Raw genomic sequence first — 20,215 nt, forward strand, 5'->3', positions numbered from 1 at the left:
GACTGGCGCAAAATGAATGAGTCATGGCAGCTGCCTGGAAAGCAGTCACACATTTGCATGAAGTTTCCTGTGGTCACAGACTAGCTGCAGGTTGATTGAGTAGAAGCCCTTTCTATTCAGGAATGCAGCTGGTTGGCCAACTGGAGCCTTGATGGCCACATGTGTGCAGTTGGTGATCCCTTGCAAATGTGGGAACCCTGTGATGCCCCAAATCCAACGGCCCTTTGGAACTGACTCTCAAAGTCTGCCCCAAAGCACACATATCCAGCGGCCCTCCTGTACAAGGCATCGGTGACCTCCCTGATACAGCTGTGCACTGGTGACTGTGAAACGCCATACCAGTCGCCGGTGGCTTCCTGGAACGATGCGGAGGTGCAGAAGGTAAGAGCCGTGGTGATGGAGCACCACAGGCATAGGATGTCCAGCAAATCCCATTGGCTGCAGCTCATCTTTCAGCAGGACACAGAGAGGCGTCTCCGCCTCTCTGGACATCCGCAGCCACCTCTGACACTGGCGCTCCGAGGCGTGCAGGTATGTCATGGGGGGCCTGTAGACCCGCTGTCTTCTCTGACTTCAAAAGCGCCTTGGTGGCTGTTGCTGCTTTCTTCCATGAGCATCCACATGGGTTGTGCCTGCCTGTTGTTCAGCCTCCGGCGGATATGGCTCCTGACAGCACTTGGATCAAGACAGACAGGATAGACCAGCCCCATGTGAACACTGCAGGTGAACTCGGTGCCTTCAGTGAATCAATAGGACCTATCAGGGCAGACAGTGATGTACATTGGTGCTTCAGCTACATTCCAGCATCACCTACATGGTATTGTATAACATCACCCATACTAGCATTGAATAAAAATGGGGCAGCATGACCACGGTCATGTTACTGACATTGCGATGATGCAACCATCGGCCACATCACCTTCGACCCCAGGCCATTTTTGGCCCATACCCCAAATAGAAGGGGTCATGGAGTGCTAATTTTCCCCCCTCCCCCAAACAGCATTGGCCGATTGCAGGGTCAGCCCCCTTCACCCACCCCTCCACCACCCCGCCAAACGCTAGCGTGCGCAGTGACCCCCTTTACGGTAGCTGGGCACAGGGTCCCTCCCTTATTCCATGCAGAGTTATGTCCCAGTCATCAGAGACCCCCACCCACCTTTGCCTGGGCTGAGGGCTGGCACTTCATTGCCACCAGCTTTTCACGGACGTGGACATGAAGGCTCGTGAGTGCCACGCGTCCAAATAAAGATTGAAACCTGTTGCCTGAATTGCTGCGGCTTGCATATTAATGCATGGTAAGTAGCCATTTACATATTTTAATGTGGGTCCCATCGCCGAGCGGCGGGGTGGCCGCCACAAGGCCTCGCCACCGCCGCCAAGATCAGTATGGGGCCTGCCGGTGTCGGGGTCGGTGGCGGGCCCCCTCCGTTACTACCTTCATTGCTCCCCTGCCACCGTTCCCAGCATCAGAGAGCCTTTAAAATACAACCCTTTGTTTTAGTTGTTAAAAACACTCCTTTCATATGATTCAAAAGTAATCAATTGGTTCTAAAATGTTTAAGGGAGATCCTGAGGAAATTAAAGATAATCTATAAACACAAGTCTTTCTTTTACAGTTCTGGCCACCCAATTATAGGAAGAACAAAAAAAAGCACAGGATAAGACACAGATTCATCAGAATGTTTTCAGGGAAGGAGGTTTACAGTTCTTTCTTTCATTATTACCTTGAAGAATATGAAATTCAAAGGAATTTTTTTTTTGTTTTTGAAATGTTTGACATTAATTCCAGGACCTGAAGAATTCATTTGATTCTAAATTAAGTAGGCGATAAACAGATTGCATCATATGTCACACAGGTTCAAAATATAAACTACTGCTAACTTTCACTCAAAGAAATTTCCATTTCCGTCCATTGGTGTAGTACTAAGCTGAAATTACACCTCTTACAGCCTCTAGTGCTAGAGTATAAGTATCTTGAGCTGAGCAGATTGCATTTCAGTTCATGTGAGACCAGGCGCTGGAGATTTAGGTCCCGCCGGGGGCAGGAATAGAGGTAGGCAGATGATGAAAATACAGACGTGCCGGTTTCCCATTGCCATTCCCACTGTCGGCAAGTTTCATCTGGGCAGTGGGAGGCCAGCCCCAAGAACACACTGATCCGCTAATGAGTGCAATTAAGATTGTTAAAGAGCTCATTGAGAGTTCGTTGAGGGACATGTTGAGATTTTGGTGAGCATACAGGGGCTGCACGTTGGGTCAGGGCAGATCAGGTGCATGGAGGCGGATACACAGCAGGGAGTCAGTCATGGCCGTCACATCAAATTAGGTAGGCGCATAAAAGGGAGAATGGCTGAGAGGGGCACTCAGCCTTTTGAACACAGGTGCTACTGGGTCTGTATAGGTTGCACTGGTGCAGCGCAGAGGATTGTCACCTTCCTGGCATTATGAGGGCATAAGAGAAGAGGGCAAAGCTTCCAGACACAATTGGGAGATCACCTTGCTCAAAGCAGGCTGCAGCTGGCAATGACTCTCAGATTTCGGTTCCAGTGGTGACGAGGTGCAACATCCTCTGCAGGAAGGGTGGAGCCCCGGGCATGAGGGGCAGGAAGGCAATGGAGGCCATACCCTCAGCATAGGCTGAAGATGGGGCGGCACAGTGGTTAGCACTGCAGTCTCACAGCTCCAGCGACCCGGGTTCGGTTCTGGGTACTGCCTGTGTGGAGTTTGCAAGTTCTCCCTGTGACTGTGTGGGTTTCCGCCGGGTGCTCCAGTTTCCTCCCACAGCCAAAGACTTGCAGGTTGATAGGTAAATTGGCCATTGTAAATTGCCCCTAGTGTAGGTAGGTGGTAGGAGAATTGAGGGAAAGTGGAGATGGGGTAGGGAATATGGGATTAATGTAGGATTAGTATAAATGGGTGGTTGAAGGGCCTGTTTCAGTGCTGTATCTCTCTATGACTCTATGGAGCAACCTGGACATGTCAGAGAATCAGTGTTGCAGGAGACTGCACCTATCCAGGCAGATGGTCACTGAGATTTGTGCCCTCATGGCAGATGACCTCATACCTCGCAGCACTGGTCGCCATATCCTGCCAGTAGCCATCAAAGTCACTGTGGCCATGACCTTCTTCACCTCTGACTCCTTCCAAGGATCAGCTGCGGACCTTGGTGACATCTTGCACACCACTGCATTCACAGGTCATTGATGCCCTATTTGTGCAAGCTGGACAGTACATTCAATTACAGATAGACGGGGCCTCACAGACACACAGGGCAGTGGGTTTTGCCTCCATCACTGGATTCCCCCAGGTGCAGGGCATCATCGATTGCATCCATGTGGCCACCAAGGCAAATATACAAACTGGGTGGTTTTATTTTAATTTAAAAAAGTCAACAGATGAAATTTTTTGACTGTAAAAAAACATGTTTTTATTGTAAATAACACCAAGAAATGGAGAGACAAGACCCCAGGACAGGGAGAATTGTCTCAGACTCTCCAAGCTGGCTTAATCAATGAAACAACCGTGCTTAAATATAAAAGTGTTCCTTCTGTCAAATCAAACCAGCTGGTCAGATTCATCAACAGGAAGTGCCTCCATTCCATCAACAAGAGCTTCCTGTGTGTGCACTTACGTTCCTGACAACTGCCATGACTCCTTCATTCTCCGGCAGTCCAGGCTGCCGCAGCTCTTCATTCTACCCCACACACAAACTATGCGGTTGGATTCTAGATGGCTACTCACCCCTCTACGAGAACCCTAGACAGTGGCACAGAGGTTCTACAACTGAAGCCATCTGCTCACTAGAACCATCATCGAGCAGGCCATCGAGCCTCTGAAGATGCAGTTCCATTGCCTGGACCAGTCAGGCGGTGCCCTGCAGTACACTCCTGCTAGGGTCTGCTGCACTCTCCATAACATGGCCCTTCAGAGAAGTGTGGATCTTGAAGAGAGTGATGGGTTAGAAGAACACAGCTCATTGGAGGAAGAAGAGGAGCAGAAGGTGGAAGAGGAGGTGCAGAACACAGAGGTGCCCCTGTTGCACAGGCAGGTGGTCAGGCCCAACACTGGGCTCGAGGGTTGTCAGGGTGCAATCAATGTCAAGGATCATTTGATTCAGGCTTGTTTCAGCTGAGCCCCTCTAACCCAGGAGGAACGGCAATGTATAGAACTCACTATCAACTGCCTGTGCAAACACTTGCATTGAAGATGCAGCCTGTAACAGATCAACTCATACCACCAATGAAGGATGCACATCTGCCCAGAGGTTTCGCTGTCACTGTGCATGGACTACTTCATCCCTCATTTTTTTTGTCCCGTCATAAATAAAAAGCTCATATGCCTGGCTTCATGTGTCAATATTTACATGGTGCTCAAAAAGATAAAAAGTGCACTGCTACAATGAAAGAAACCCCAGTGACCCACTCAGTGCTCTGCCCGATGCGATGGCCTCCACTCTCAGCCACTTCTAAGCGGTTCTCCCCTTGTGGCCTTGGATGAGGTGGAGGCAGCCTGCTCACTTGTCTCTGCCTGTGGCTGAGATGCACATGGCAGTTGTTCTAGTCGTGGAGATGCTAGTGGGAGCACCTCCAGAAGCTGCTGCACCAGTGTCATTACAGGGGCAGTCTCACTGGGCCCTGCTGCACAGATGCTGCCTCCATCAGAGAGCCTAAGGAGGCTGCCGATGATGATGGCGCCCCTGAGGGGCGGCACCCTCATCCTCCACAGTGACTGCCTCAGCCCTTGGATGGCGCTCTGGATGGCTTGGGGGGAGCACCAGCTGTGGCTCAACTGCCATCCCCTCCAAACATCTCTGCGCCATCAGCACCACTGACCATTCAAGGCTACATAGTGTGGCATTTATCCTTTGAACACAGTGCCCAGTTCCTACATGCACTCCGTGTGCAGTGCATAAGGCTGTCCATGAGGTTCGCCACTCTCTCTATGAAGGAGCTCATGCGCTCAAAGCCCTGAGCCACGGTAGCACACCTGAGTTGAATGGACTCCTCCATTCTCAGCCCATGACCACGTACTACCTCAGCGGGCTCTGGCATGTGGGAGCACATCTCTTGCTGTTGATTTAAGTAGAGTCTCTTTTCCTGAGACTCCCAAGACCCTGCATCTGTGCCAGGCTGAGCAGGGTTGTGACAATCCTCTGAGGGAGGATTGCCCACACCTGCCTCTGCCTCTATCATCTCTTCCTGCACACTGGTGACATGTTCATCACCCAGTGCCACCCTAACTATGCGCACGCGAGGACCAACTGAGGTGACTAAATCTGAACTGGTGGAGGGTGCGCTTATAAGGTGTGATGGTGCTTGCTCTGAGGTCTGCTCTGGCAGTGTCTGGCCCAGTGATGGTGCTGGAATCAGTCTTTGTGCTTTGACATCAGAACCTGTGAGAAACTCAGGAAGAGATCATGAAAATCATGGGCGGCACAGTGGTGCAGTGGTTAGCACCGCAGCCTCACAGCACCAGCGACCCAGGTTCAATTCTGGGTACTGCCTGTGCGGAGTTTGCAAGTTCTCCCTGTGACCGCGTGGGTTTTCGCCGGGTGCTCCGGTTTCCTCCCACAGCCAAAGACTTGCAGGTTGATAGGTAAATTGGCCATTGCAAATTGCCCCTAGTTTAGGTAGGTGGTAGGGGAATATAGGGAAGGTGGGGACATGGTAGGAATATGGGATTAGTGTAGGATTAGTATAAATGGGTGGTTGATGGTCGGCACAGATTCGGTGGGCCGAAGGGCCTGTTTCAGTGCTGTATCTCTAAATAAACACTGCAGTGCTGAGGCTTCTCAATGCAGCTTCATCTTCGGCATGCTGTCTATGGGGTGGAATGGAATGCACCCCTTTAATCTACACATTTCAGTTTCTGTTCATCCTCTCCACCAGGGATGCCCATCTTGCTTTCCCTGACTTGCTCATGGTCAGTGACCCTGGTGATCTCCATGGATTCCTCATCCACGGCTCATATTCCTAAGAAGCTGCATTAATCAGTGTTGGCAAGTCCTCAACAGCACTATAACTCTTGCTGAGGAGTCAGTAAGTGCCCCGGGCACACACTTCTCCCATGTTCAGGAGCAGCATGCACCCTAAGGCACCTCAGCTGGAGTGTCTGCTGGAGTTGAATACCCAGAGGTCTATCCTGAGGGTCTGGTGTTGCTCTCACCTTGTCACAGCAAATAAGGTAATTGAACCTCTCCCTGCATTAGACTCAGTTCCTCTGCATCACCTCCATCACTTCAATCCAGGTCTGGTTTGGGAGGATAGGCTTCTCTGCCTCTGGAAAGAGGACCTCCCTCCTCTCCCTCGCTTCCTTGAGGAGGATCTCCAGGTCAGCATCAGCAAAGCAAGGGCAAACCTCTCCCAGGTTCCTGCTCCATGTATAATACTGCAAGTAAATCTCTAAAACGACAGCCACAGTAATGGCTGCCGTGGTGGGTTTAAATCGGGCCTGATCTCCTTCAGTCCATTTCCACCCACATGGCCACTAATTGGCCGCTCAACCCACCCTCCAGCCAATTAACAGTCCACCCCCGTGAAGGTATTCGTATTACATAGAAGTTTGATATTAAAGCTTAGGACCTCACCAACAGAACAATTCATAAGAAAAACAGTTAGAAAGAAAAATTTATGAAATAAAAATGGAAATGAAAATCCACTATAAAACAAAAATGCTGGTACGACATGTCAACTCTGTAAAGAGGACTGATGGAGTCTTTAAGTGTGGTGACACTTGACAATTACAAGCAAAAAATAAATAAAAGCAGCCATGTAAGCCCTTACCAAATAAAAAATACGGTTGCATAAATCAGAGGTTCTTCTGGAAAACACCCAGTGTAAGTTCAGCATGCAAACTTGGCTGCAACCTTGATACACAGGGTCTGACATGAGGATCATATGAGGATGGATCCTTTTCCACCTTGATGAGGTCTGGACCTGGGACTACCTGGGTCAGGTCCCAGCATAGTTTTCACCAAGCACACCTAACCAAAACTGGCAGAAGTGGAGCTCACCTGGACTCCGAAAGAGATGAGAAGAATCATCTTTCCTAAAGCTCCTTGATACACCCCACTGCACTGGCTGTCCAGTATTTCATGTTCAACAAGGGGAATGCCCCATACCTATGAAGGCTCGCTACTTAAGGCCTCTTCCCCTGCCCCTACAAACTTCGTCAGGATCAACTGCAGAGATTCATGCCACGCTAAATCCCAGTGTAACTGTCTAGATTGCGCCACCATGGATTTTCAAAACCACATTTTTACTTTGAAAATACTTTGAGATTAATCTTGGTTCCTCACCCAGCAGACTGCATTTGAGCTTTTCAAATTAAAAAAAATAAGTTCAGAGGTCTTCACACTAGTTACAATCATACCACAACTTGTATAGAGTCCAAATAGGGTGAAAATACTCCTCAAAGTACCGAAAGTCAGATCAATTTCAGATTGATAATTCAAATAAGAATTATATGGAGCTTCATGCATTGATGCAATAAAAAAATTGCATCACAACAATACAGAAACTATGGCTGGAATTTTTCGTTGGGCGGGAGGCCCCCTCCACTGGCCAAAAAGTCAGTGGTGAGCCTGGCTCTGCCAGGTCTGGGGAGCCATGCCGGGAATTTTCACGCCCAGGCCCTTAATTGGTCTTGGTGGGACTTCTACCACCTTGAGGCAGGATGTCCTGCCTAATGGAGCTGCCGGCCAAACATCGGGCCGGCAACTCTTAGTCCCTGCAGCGCCAATGGGAGTGGTGGCCATTGCTGGAACTACACCCAGCCATTGGAAGGAAGATGAAGGCGGCCCTGGAACGAAGGTCAGTTTTTAGGGCCTCACCAGGGGCAATCGTTTGAGCCCCAGTGAGGCAAGAGGGGGTCAGTTAGGGGGCTGAGTGGAGTGTTGTGCATTGGGGGCAAATGGGGCTTCGGGGGCAGCTCTCCATGGGGCACAGGTGGGCTTTTTGAGGCCTCAGCTGCCCACCAGCCAGGGTAAAATACCCATGGCAGCAGGCGGACGTCCTTAAGTGCCAGTTAATTGGCCATTTAATGGCCTTGATTGGCCTGGGGTTGGCGGGCCGTTTCTTGCCACACTGGCCCGCGTAAAACCCCCCCCCACCTACCTCCCACTCAATTTTATGTCCGCCCCCATCACCAACCTGCTCATTTGGGGAGCGTAAAATTCCGGCCTATGGATGATGAGCCATTCTTTAATAGTCCATTGATGGAGACAGGAAGGAGGATGGAGCTGGGAAATAATTGCTGTAAGAAGTCTGTTTGCATAATAAGGCTGAAATGTATCGAATTTGAAATGTACTGAATTTGAGTTTTGGGGACCGTCTGCATAATCCATAGATATGGTGATTTTGCAATTCATATTTTACAGATCGTGATGGACATCTCTGGATACCATTACTCATTTTACTTTCCATATGTGGCGGAACAGCTTGTATTATTCCTCTTGCGCTCTTCCTTCTCATAAAATGCACATGTGGTAAGTGGCTTCCCAGCAAACTTAATAGTTCATTCCATGAGGAACAAAGTCTGTTTTCAAACTCTTATAATGACCCTGAGCCATAATCCTTCCTCCTCCTTCCCCGGAACCAGGTATCTACCAACTCCCCTCTAGGCTTAAGTGTTTACCTTCACTGATTTGACTGTTACTGATATAAGTTATTATCTCAAGTACCAATAAAAAGCTCAAAGTTATACATCTCCCTAGCTTAGCACATCTCCATATTCTGCACAAACTACCTTTCTACAATCACCTTATTGATTCTCTTTACTTGTTCAACTTCTTGGAATGTGCCATTTCCTCAACTGTTTTCTTCCCCAAAGAACAGATTTAGTCTATAAACTCTCTTCATAAATTGATCTAATACCTGAATCTGTTTTTGATTCCCCCTTTGGGAATCCTGGCCAATACCTCTAATTACTGTTTCCATGGCCGGGTGCAATGTCCCAGTGCGAGGCCTCAGCACTGATTCATCCAGCATCCAGGAATGTGTAGCTACCTGGCATGTAAAAGACTGCAGTACTTTTTAAAAATCTTTTTGTTGTATTCCATATTCAGTATTTATCAGATAGTGAGATGGACTGAGAGATGGATTTCATTTCTCCAGTTTAGCTACATTTATTTGCTCATGAGCTGCTTTCAATTTGAACAATAATAGACCACATTACAGATTATGTATACAATAGTCATCATCATCACCTGACAATGCTCTAAATATTAGACTTCAAAGAGTTAAAAATACTCACTGACTAGAATTATATTTTCACTTGATATGAAAGGAATATACTTATAAATAAGTTAATTTCTCATGATGTAAGGGGAGTCTATACTGGCCGTGCATAAACACCATTACATCAAAGGTATGACATGATTAAATTTATAATATCTGATCCTAAGAGTACAGCTGCCAGCTGTGATCCTACTTTGGGCTTGGAGAAAACCATGCCATATCACAAAGTCTTCATTAGCAGCACATATATTTAGTGCTTTAGTTAGTATACATCAAATGGCTAACAGACATCAGCTCCTTTCTTTGCATACTAATGAATATCCTATATTAAGAGGAGCTCATTTACTTGGTTAGCATGACCATCACAATAATATTTAAATAACGCTCACAGTCACCTATTTCAACCCAGGTCAATATCTTCACTTAGTAACCCCTTTGCATTGGGTGAACTCTCTGGATTAAAATGTACATTCCCTTTGATGCTCCTGCTGCTAGTGGTTTAGGAGCTCCCTGTCTGGGCAAGTTGCAAGTCTGCTGAAGTTCACAGGCATGTAACACAACCGGGACGACATCCTACGGTAATATAAAAGCAAAGTACTGCGGATGCTGGAAATCTGAAATAAAAACAAGAAATGCTGGAAATACTCAGCAGGTCTGGCAGCATCTGTGGAAAGAGAAGCAGAGGTAACGGAGTTCCGAACAAGGGTCACTGACCCGAAATGTTAACTCTGCTTCTCTTTCCACAGATGCTGCCAGACCTGCTGAGTATTTCCAGCATTTCTTGTTTTTATTATCGACATCTTACGGTATTGCAGTTGCTCACATTATCCCCCTGCCATCATGTTCCAGCTGCTTGCAGCGATGAGGAACTCTCTAGCTGGTCAGGAAGTGAGCTACCAAATAGAGTCCAAAGGTAAACATTTTTAATAAGCCGTTTTTCCATAATTTCTTTCACAAACACCAGCAGGCCTAACTTCTTTCGCCTAGCCCATTCATTGATATTAACAACCTGCTAACCTGGATAGGTATTAACTGCTCTTTCTTAATAAAATACTAGGGGCTGGATTTTACCAGCCATCTGGAGATGAGCTGGGAGGCACAGGATATTATCAATGATGGCAACAGTAGCAGCGCGGCCGCCCACCAACTGGAGGCCGGTGGCCAATTAGCAGCCACTTCCCACACCCGTCTGCATTTTACTGGTATTGGGAGGGGCCGCTGGTGCGTGGGGAGACTGCGGGATCCCTGGGGGAGGGGCCTTCTTTTATAGCCGCTCCATTGGCAACAGAAGAGCGCCCCCCCCCCCCCCCCCGCGGCAATGGCAGCCCCTACAGCTCCACTGCCGGAGGGTGTATCCCTACCATCGCCGAGGCATGCGCCTGGCCCCAGTACAGTGAGAAAAAACCTTAGTCAGCCTTTGAGGGCACCTCAAGGTGGAAGTGCCCTCTTTTTCCTGCAGCCTCAGCAGCGGTCATCTCTATCGGCGGCGTTGCCATGGCTGCCGATCCACTGATTGAGCCAGCAGCTCTGAGAGATGGACTGCCATCCTCAATTGGATGGCATCCTGGCGGTGGCCAATTAAGAGGCCGCTGCTGGTAAAATGCTGCCTTGGGTTCGATCATTTATCTGCACGGCTTGGGTCCTGCCCTTGGTCCCACTGGCGGGGCAACTTGCCTTTTGATAAAATTCCGGCCTCTGTTTCAAATCTCACATCTCAACGATGGTGTTTAGTTTAACTCAGACTTTCAGAAGTCTCATTCCCTGTTACCTACTTCAATATTACTTTAATTAAATTTGAAGTGTTTCAGGGTTAATTGGTTCATTGGGCTAGCAATGGTCCTTAGCTGATAATTCAAAAGGTATTTCCCATTTGTGTTTAAGTCATTCTGTTACAAAGCACAAGTATTTGTTTGCACAGTTCCTTTCTTCTCACATTGGCCTTTGTTCTTGTAGTTTGTAACTAACTTTAAGTAATGATATTAAGTAAATATCAGATGATATAAAATATATTATACATCATTGTGGGTCGCTGCACTACAACACATTTTACTACAATACATTATTGTCTCTCACTTGTTATTTTATATAGAAAAAAAGGGAACTCAAGAACGAAAAGGAACTCAAGCTAGTAATCGAAGATTGCACCGTAGGCAAGATAACATGGTAAATGTAAATTAATGTTTCAAGTGTGAATATGTAACTCAGCGGCCTAACATCTGTTACTAGTTCAAAGCATGTGTCTGGCCTGCCCCTATTCAGGATTCTTTGGTGGCCAACAACCAAAGTTCTTTAATAAAAGCCCTTTAGTAAAAGCCACACCAGGCAAAGCAGACTGACCTGGTGTGAGAGGATATGGGCAGCCACATTATCAATGAGTTCAACTTTATGAAAGGTGGAAGATGGAAGCCTGGCCAGGAAAGTATTGCAATAGTCAAGTCTAGAGGTTTCAGCAGGTTACTAGAAGGGACTGACACCAGGGGTTTGCCAGCAGGAGCTGACACTGAAAGGATACATGGTGCTCTTGGGTTTGTTTACCAACAGGTTCTGACACAGGGAGGTTATACAGTGCTGTGATGGTCTGTAAAAGTCAACTAGAAAATGATAGAATAATGTAGGTAAAAACAAATGAATCATATTCAGATGTGTTCTAGAACATTTCTAATCACAGATCCTTGCAATGGCTGAGGAATTTGGAGTTGAAGCTGTACAATAAGACAAAACTCAGATCATTTTGATGGAACTAATTTAAGTTTTTATTTATTTATTCGTTTTCATGGGATGTGGGCGTCGCTGGCTAGGCCAGCATTTATTGCCAATCCCGAATTGCCCATGCGAAGGTAGTGGTGAGCTGCCTTCTTGAACTGCTGCAGTCCATGTGAGGTAGGTACACCCACAGTGCTGTTAGGAAGGGAGTTCCAGGATTTTGACCCAGCGACAGTGAATATATCAAAACATTAAAAAAATTTACAAATCAAAATCACTGCATTGTCTGCTTGGCTCAGTTGAAGAATTCTCTCATCGCAAACGGTTTTTCATTTATTGAGAAATCCAGGTGAAGTTGAAAAAAGAGAAAAAGTGAAATGAGTCGTAATCAAACCGTGCCAAGTTTAGGTTTTAAAAGTTGCAGATTGGATGGGGAAAGCAGGCTGAGGAAGGCAAGAACAGAAAAAGTCAATACATTTGTTTGTCTTTCTCATTTTGCAGGATGACAGCAATGGGAATAATATCTGCTACACAGAACTGCAATTGGGAAACTTGCAGAAAGTAAGAAAAAAGGAAGAGGAGGTTGTCTATAGTGCAGTGCTTTGCTGAAAGGCTGGTGGATAGGACACCTGGCAAATACTGACACAGATCATTACAATTAAACAAGAACATTCCGGAAAAGAATCTTGGATCAAACGGCTGCATCCAAATGCTTCTTTGGGATCATTCTCACATAGTTTTCTCATTTACATTATCTTGTACTTGATCGGATAGTTGTGTGGCATATTTGTACATTAATGTATATGTGCCTTTGTGCTCTGTTTGTGTGATTGTACTTGTTTGTATCAAGTCTCTCGCCTATATATGTGTACATGCTGTTTTTGTGCTCTATTTCCATTTGTGCTGTATATTGTTATGACAGGGTGAGGAAGGGGTCTCAGGTACCCCTCTTGCCCCTTTCCTGGTTTGGCCGTAACAGGGTTTATCTTTTAAAACAGTGATTTTTTTTAGCTTCCCACCTGAGTGAGCCTTTGTTCACTGCACTCTAATTGTAATTGCAAATGAGACAATCAGACAGATTTTCTTGGGTTTAAACAAGAAAGATGCAAGTTTATTAACCTTATCACGCTAACCTCGTTAAAATTACTAAAATACGTGACACAACCACGCTCGCATGCATACGAGAAACACACACACATAAATAGATACAGAAGGGAAGAAAGAATTGCAGTGGTGGTGGGGGGGGTGGGGGGTTGAAGTAGAGTTTGTAATAAATAATAAATGGAATACAGGTACTGTCTTTTGTCTTTGATGTAATGTTCTTGATTGAAGTTGAGGTCTTGGAGTTCTTGCTGGGGCCCAGTGCACAATTTCAGACTTGCTTCTCTGGCACCATATGCTTTGTCTGTAATCTTGCAGTTTACACTGCCACCATGGGTTTTCTGGGACTTTGCTGGAGAGAAAAAGAGAGAGAGAGAGAGGGACTTTTCCTTCTGCCAATCCAGTTGCAGTCTTTCTCCTTTCTGTGGCACAATTCAAAAAGCCCCCAGTCTTACCAGCAGGTAGGTCGTGTGACCATTTCTTTGTTTGAAACAACAACTTCTGGGAGGTTTGTTGGATTTCAGAGCCTCACAGATATACTCGGTGGGGGGGTGAAGTTTTGTCTCTTACAAAGTCAAAAGCTGTTGGTGTCTTTGGATCATCACTATTGTCTAGACCAATCTTGTTAATTGAATCAAGGAGCACCCCCACTGTTTCTCCATTCATGTCTCTCAGAATGCAAATGTGCAACCAGGTTTTCAGCCGCTCAGTTCTGTTTTTTTAAACAAGTTCTTTGCAATGTCCGGTAAACAAGTTTCAGGTAGTATCCCATATGACAAAATTAATATGTTTCCATTTGGCAGGTGTGACTTCCATCACAATATGTATGTACCTGCTCTGTCTAACTATGTTTTCCTACTATGTATGTAGTTGATATATATGTGTACTTGCATGCCTTCCTGTTCTGTATGTGATGTGCATATTTGTGCACTGTGTGTGTTTATGTGCATGCACAATGTTTATGCTTAGATTTTAGTCAGTTTGTATACAGCTATTTTGCAAATATAAAAAATATTTAAATTCTACAACTAAAATTTAATGTAAATTATTATGTAACAGACTTTGGCAGGATATTTCATTGGTTGTAAAGTAATCTGGGACCTTCTGAGGCACGAAAGGTGCGATACAAAATTCAAAATGATTCCTGACAACGCACCGGCCCACTGACGTCACCAGAGTGCACCAAGCTGCACATCTGCACAGCTACATCTTGCCAGGACTTAGTGGCACATGAGCAGGATGACATCATCCCGTATTCGGGCCAGGTCCATCTTCGCGCATACGTGATAAAGCGTCATCGGGTATCCAGCCCCCACTTCGCTGGAGGAAGCGGCTGAATGGGAGACTTTGAGGCTGGAGCTCAATCCCCCCTTGGCAATCACTCCAGGCCTTGACACTTCCTCCCTCAGCCACTCGCTCCACTAGGTGGCGCAGTACTGGCACATGCGCAAATGTAGCCTCATTGACAGAAACCGCACTATCTGCAATGACAAAGGCAGCTGGCAGTAATAAAAATGGTGCTGCTATATTTGCCACAAAAAACGAATTGAACCCAAACGCCTCTCACCCCTCAATGGCTGCGATTGCCATCTCCAACCCCCCAAACCGAACCCTGCTCCCTCTCATGATTGCTGCTTCTGTTGCCCACTCCCTCCCACATCTTTCCTGCTCCCTCCCACTGTTCTCTCCTGCTCCCATCTGCTCGCCCCTCCCAAGTCTTCACCACTAGCCTCCCACTCGCTCTCCCTCCCCACCTTCCCCCGCCCCCCACCCCCCCCGCTTCTCTGGGTGGGGAGCAAGTGATGGGAGGGAACAGCTGGATGGAGCAGCAAGAAGGCGGGTGCAAGAAGAAGCAGGGAAGAGTTGGGGGGGGGGGGTGGAGACAGTGATCGCATCCATTGAGGGATGAGGGGAGATTGAGTTCAATTAATTTTTTTGTCAAATTGAGCAGCACCAGTTTTATTACTGGCAACTGCCTGCGGCATCGCAGACAGTGACATTTCTGTCGAGGCTGCATTTGTGCATGTGCCAGTACTGCACCACCTACTGGTCGCATTGTCAGCAAACGCAGCCTATATGAAATACAGAGAATAAATATATAAAAACTGTAATGTTTTAGAATTTAAACGTAGAGGTGGATAAAAGCTGGATATGTAACTAACTGAATATCTGGTGCCCATTTCTGATTCCTACTTTTCCTGTGTTTTGTTAATCCACAGTAATAATACATATACTCATATTGAGAAATTACATTATTCTCATCCAGATGCCAATCAAGGTTGCAAAACTCAACAGATTGCTTTGACAAGATGTCACATGAGAGGTCCAAAAGCAGCACAAGAACATAAGGAATAGGAGCAGGGGTAGGCCATTCGGCTCCTCAAGCCTGTTCCACCATTCAATATGATCATGGCTGATCTGATTGTGGCCTTAACTCCACTTCCTGTCTGACCCCACATAACCCTTGACTCTCTTGTAGCTCACTTGCCAGAATTGTGAATATCATCTATCCAAATGAGTAGAGCATAATAGATGACATTATGAGGGCAAGTGCTTCCTATATTGTGAGAGAAGTGAAAGCTTCACAATTGCTGTCTTTGCCCCAGAAGGCTCCTTGAAACGGGCCCTGTTGGTAGGTGATGCAGGAGTGGGGAAAAGTTGGGCTGTGACTAGCATCCAGCAAGAGTGGGCGGCGTCTCAACTAAGTCAATCAGGTGCAGCATTGTTTTCAGATTCTGCAATTTAAATGGGATTGAAGGAAAGACCAGTCTACGGAAACTGCTGAAGAAGCAGTGAGCCATTGTCGTCAGTCCTAACAGAACTTCTGTGTAACCCTCAGGATGTGTTGATCATTCTGGATGAACTGGATGAATTTAATCATCAGTTGAAGTGGGATCCACCAGACAGTGATTTTAACATGGACACTGAGGCTGAAGTAAATGTTCTCGTTTCCAAAATAATTTCTAGGGATCTCCTTCCAGCAGGTATTGGTTACCTCCCGATGGAATTCCAAGCAAATAGATTCTAACAAAAAGTATTTTGATTGCATCCTTATTAATTCTGGGTTTACCAATCATCAACTGAGCAGATATTGTGAAATGTTTCTTCAGGAAAAGGAAAGAGCAGCAGAAAATGAAACCATCACCTGCCTGGCTTCGAATCCCCTCAACAGTTACATCCTGTGCAATATTTTGGACAGATGTAGCTGCTGTCCTGCGGCGATATGGATATGCCAATGACGCACAGCAATACATTCTTGCTGTTCCTTTACAGCCTGTTTAACTGCAATACAAATTCATCTGAAGAGATGGTAGTCGCTATCGATAACTCAGACTGAACAGGAAGTCAAATTACTTAAAGACACTGGCCAGAATTTTACGCCACCCCAACGAGCAGCATGGTGGCAGGGGGGGCGTAAAGGGTTGATGTTGCATTTCACTGCTGTGACAGTGCTGGGCACCATTTTAACACCACAGCATCAGCGTTTATCTCAGACTTGCCCATCATGCGTACCATTTCAAGGCAGCAGCCAAGCATTGATCATGCAGGGCTTCCACATTGCATCATGAGTACACAAAAAACCTCCCTTGGCACATAAACGATTAGAAGAATGAGGAATGCCCCTTACCCGGGCAGAGCGAAGCAGGTCATTGAGGCGCTTGCGGCACTGTATCTACGTATGCCTCACTACGCCTTGGCTGCTGACCTCCTCTGCAACCTCCAGCCAGGCCCTCTTGGTCACTTTGGAGGGTCTCCTTCTCCCATCTGAACTGAATAGAATGTCTCTCCTCTCAACTGCCTGCAGAAGGATCTGCAGTGAATCGTCAGAGAATCGGGCAGCAACGCAATTGCTTCTGCCCTCCATCACCTCTACCAGTCATATTGTTATCTCCCAGTCTTACTGTGTTTCAAGGTATGGAGCCTTTGAAATCTCCAGAACTTATGACACTTGTATCTGCCTTGACATCCAATGAAGAACTCACTGCTCTGTTTAACTTCAATACTCCTTTATATAGGGCTTACAATCAGCCTTCCGCGTATGTGGCCCCGCCCCCAATGATGCTGAAGTTCCCGCCCGCGCGCGCCATTTCTTCTTGGAGTTACGCCGCGGGCCCGCTGATTAGGTGATCAGCTCGTGATACCGGTGGCCAGGCGACGTGGAGCGGGATCGGGGGCCTGATCCGCTTCGAGCGCATCGGCCCCGGAGCCACAGGTAAGCGCAAAATTCTGGCCAATGAGTCAGTATTCGACACAAAATGAAACTCTTTGAGATTCTGCAGTAAGTCTGAAATCCATTTGGTGTTGATGTTTAATTTAAACCAAGCTCCTATAGATGACATGTCAATGACTAACCCATTCCACCATCATGTCCCTAAGGTTGCCAGTTTTTGATTTTGCTCCCTACAAATACCTGTGGTAGTTTGCATAATTAAAATCCATGTTACTTATTCATCAGCTTTCTGTGCCTTTGGTTGTCTTGCACCTCAGCCTCGTTTCTGCCTTTTTCTTTATATCCCTGCTGTACTGTTTCCCTGATACCCCCTCCCTCCCTCAGCTCGATATCTCTTCTATTTTCTACCTCACGATCTCCAGCCCCTTTTTTGCTGTGAGCTGGTTGTGAGGCCAGTGCATCTCCAAAGGGAAGCAGGAGGTCATCTCCCTCCCCAGGGAATTAGCTAGACGCCAGTTTGGATGGAAACTTTACCGAAATCACAATTGATAATTTCAGCTTATCTCATGACTAAACGACGTTTGCTTAATTTAGATCACCTCAGCTCGAGTTGGCCTCTTTAAAGGAACAGAACCCTGGGAGCAAGATTCCAACTTGGGTGGGGACGTGCAAAGGGTTCGGTTATAATACATCATGCCCAATTTTCCTTCAGGTTCTTTTTCTGTTTTCCTTTACCTTCAAGATTGCCAAGCTCAGGTGTCTCTGCCTGAAGTGAAGCTCACCAGCTCGGGACTTTCTTCCTGCTGGGTTGGTCTATGCTATACATGTGGACGTTGGCTAAGAACAGCAAAGGGCTCAATTATCATGTGCCCCATGATAAAATAGCGCGCCAAGACTCCCTAAGTTAAATTCTGCAATTGTGCGCTCTGAGCATAGAGACAGCGGGCGGGCAGGCGGGCGCGGGGGAGACAGCGGGCGGGCGGGCGGGCGGGCAGGCGGGCGCGGGGGAGACAGCGGGCGGGCGGGCGGGCGGAGGAATGTGTTCCCGCACCCGCCGCTCTCTCGCTGACGTCATCAGACAGGTGATGGTGTAATGACCGGAAGTAGTCGGTGAGCGGTTGATGGCGCAGTTTGAACGGTTGTGTTTACAATATGAATTTGTCCGAATGACAGAATCAGGAAAGGAAGAGTAACATGGTATCGTGAATGTGTAACATTTGTAAAGTTTTCTGTCTGGTTGTCTATATTTTTTGTCAAGGATTAATGCTGAATATTTGTCTTGGGAGTGTTTCAAGTTAGTTTCACTTTTGCTCGCTCTTCCTCAAAAATATAACAGTCGGCCCCGGATCCGCACCCACTTTCTCCCGGCTCTCTGTGCTCTCTTTCACACCCGTTTTCTATTTCTCGGGGGTTAGCGCCCGAAAATAAGATTGGGCAATTTATCGCTGAGTTCGTGCTTTTGTTGCGCCAGTAATCATTTTGATTGGGTTCTCCCGACAGGCCCCTCGTCCCAGTTCAGTTTTCAATTGCCATTGGGCATATTGCACTGTCTTTGGAGTCTATGAGGAGGTGGTGGTTGGTGAGGGTTTTGTCTCTATGCTGTGGAGTGGGATCACACGTTTTGCACTTGGATCTTTGAGGCCTTCCGCAACCAGTGGACACCACAGGTTAACTGTCTTATTGACCATGTTAATGTCGCTGTGAGTAGGTGTTAGCCATGGCTCAGGGGAAATACCATCACCTTTGAGAAGGACGTGGCTGCAAACCCCATTCCAGAGGATTCAGTTCCTAATCTAGGCTGACAATCCGGTGCAGAACTGAGAGAGTGTTGCAAAAAAGGATTTGCATTTATATAGTGACTTTCACGATTCTAGGGCAAAGAACTTTACAGAAGTACTTTTTGAAATTTGTCACTGTTGTAATGTAGGAAATGGGGCAGTCAATTTGAGCACAGTAAGCTCGTGCAAATGGCAATTTGACAATGACCAGATAATATATTTTTGTAATGATGATAGAGGAATAAACATTGGCCAGGATATCAGGGGGAACATCTTCATTGTTCTTCAAAATAGTGTCATGTGATCTCTTACATCCACTTTAGCAGAAGGGACTTTTATTTAACATCTCGTCCAAAAAAAACCTCTGACAGTTCAGCACTCTACTCTATAATTACCTGGTTTATCCCTACTACCTTTCTTGAATAATGGTACCACATTCGCTGTCTTCCAGTCCTCTGGTACCTCTCCTATGGCCAAAGAGGATTTGAATATTTGTGTCAACGCCCCTGCTATCTCCTCTCTTGCCTCACATAGCCGCCTGGGATACATCTCATCTGGGCCTGGGGATTTATCCACTTTTAAGCCCACTAAAACAGCTAATATTTCCGCCCTTTCAATGCTAACATGGCCTGACTTCACCCCTGCCTCAGCTCATCTGCTGCCGAAACCCTTAGCCATGCTTTTGATACCTCTAGACTTGGCTATTTCATTGCACTCTTGGCCGGCCTCCTACATTCTACCCTCCCTAAACTTGAGGTCACCCAAAACTGTGCTGTCCGTGTCCTAATTTGCACCAAGTCCTGTTCATCTCGCACCCTGTGCTCACTGAACTACATTGGCTTCCAGTTAATTAATGTCTGGATTTTAAAAGACTCATCCTCGTTTTCAAGAACCTCTATGGCCTTGCCTCTCACTTTGTCTGTAATATCTTGCAGCTCCACAACCTCTGAGAAATCTATGCTGCTCTAATTCTGACCTCTTGAGCATCCCTGCTTTTAATTGCTGCACCATTGGTGGCCGTGCTTTCAGCTGCATAGGCTCTAAGTTCTGGAATTCCCTTCCTAAACCCCTCTACCTTGCTTTCCTCCTTTAAGACTATCTCTGAAACCTACCTCTTCGACAAAGATTTTGGTCATTCGCCCTAATATCTGCTTGAATGGTTTGGTGTCATATTTTGTTTTAAAATGTTCCTGTGAAAGCCCCTTGGGACGTTTTATTACGTTCGA

The 20,215-nt window shown here is 46.6% G+C and overlaps 2 protein-coding genes across 6 annotated transcripts in view; both read left to right on the top strand.

Moving 5' to 3' along the window:
- Positions 1-14,510, top strand: part of LOC137385028 (Ig heavy chain Mem5-like) — a 36,347-nt gene extending 21,837 nt beyond the window's left edge. For 2 of the 3 annotated variants that reach the window (XM_068059768.1, XM_068059769.1), the window contains exons 4-6: positions 8,378-8,485; positions 11,326-11,399; positions 12,441-14,510. In XM_068059768.1, coding sequence (XP_067915869.1) covers positions 8,378-8,485; positions 11,326-11,399; positions 12,441-12,548 — 290 coding nt within the window. In that variant the 3' untranslated portion in view covers positions 12,549-14,510. The remainder of the gene's footprint in view (positions 1-8,377; positions 8,486-11,325; positions 11,400-12,440) is intronic. The other variant, XM_068059770.1, reaches the window with a different exon arrangement.
- Positions 14,511-18,271: 3,761 nt separating this feature from the next.
- The window catches only part of LOC137384841 (NACHT, LRR and PYD domains-containing protein 1 homolog), a 38,202-nt gene continuing 36,258 nt past the window's right edge, over positions 18,272-20,215 (top strand). Inside the window, exon 1 of one of the 3 annotated variants that reach the window (XM_068059400.1) lies at positions 18,272-18,408. In XM_068059400.1, the coding sequence (XP_067915501.1) occupies positions 18,406-18,408 (3 nt within the window). In that variant the 5' untranslated portion in view covers positions 18,272-18,405. The remainder of the gene's footprint in view (positions 18,409-20,215) is intronic. The other 2 variants (XR_010977674.1, XM_068059399.1) reach the window with 2 other exon arrangements.

This window comes from Heterodontus francisci, chromosome 27 (genome assembly GCF_036365525.1).
Source record: "Heterodontus francisci isolate sHetFra1 chromosome 27, sHetFra1.hap1, whole genome shotgun sequence".
Taxonomy (NCBI): domain Eukaryota; kingdom Metazoa; phylum Chordata; class Chondrichthyes; order Heterodontiformes; family Heterodontidae; genus Heterodontus; species Heterodontus francisci.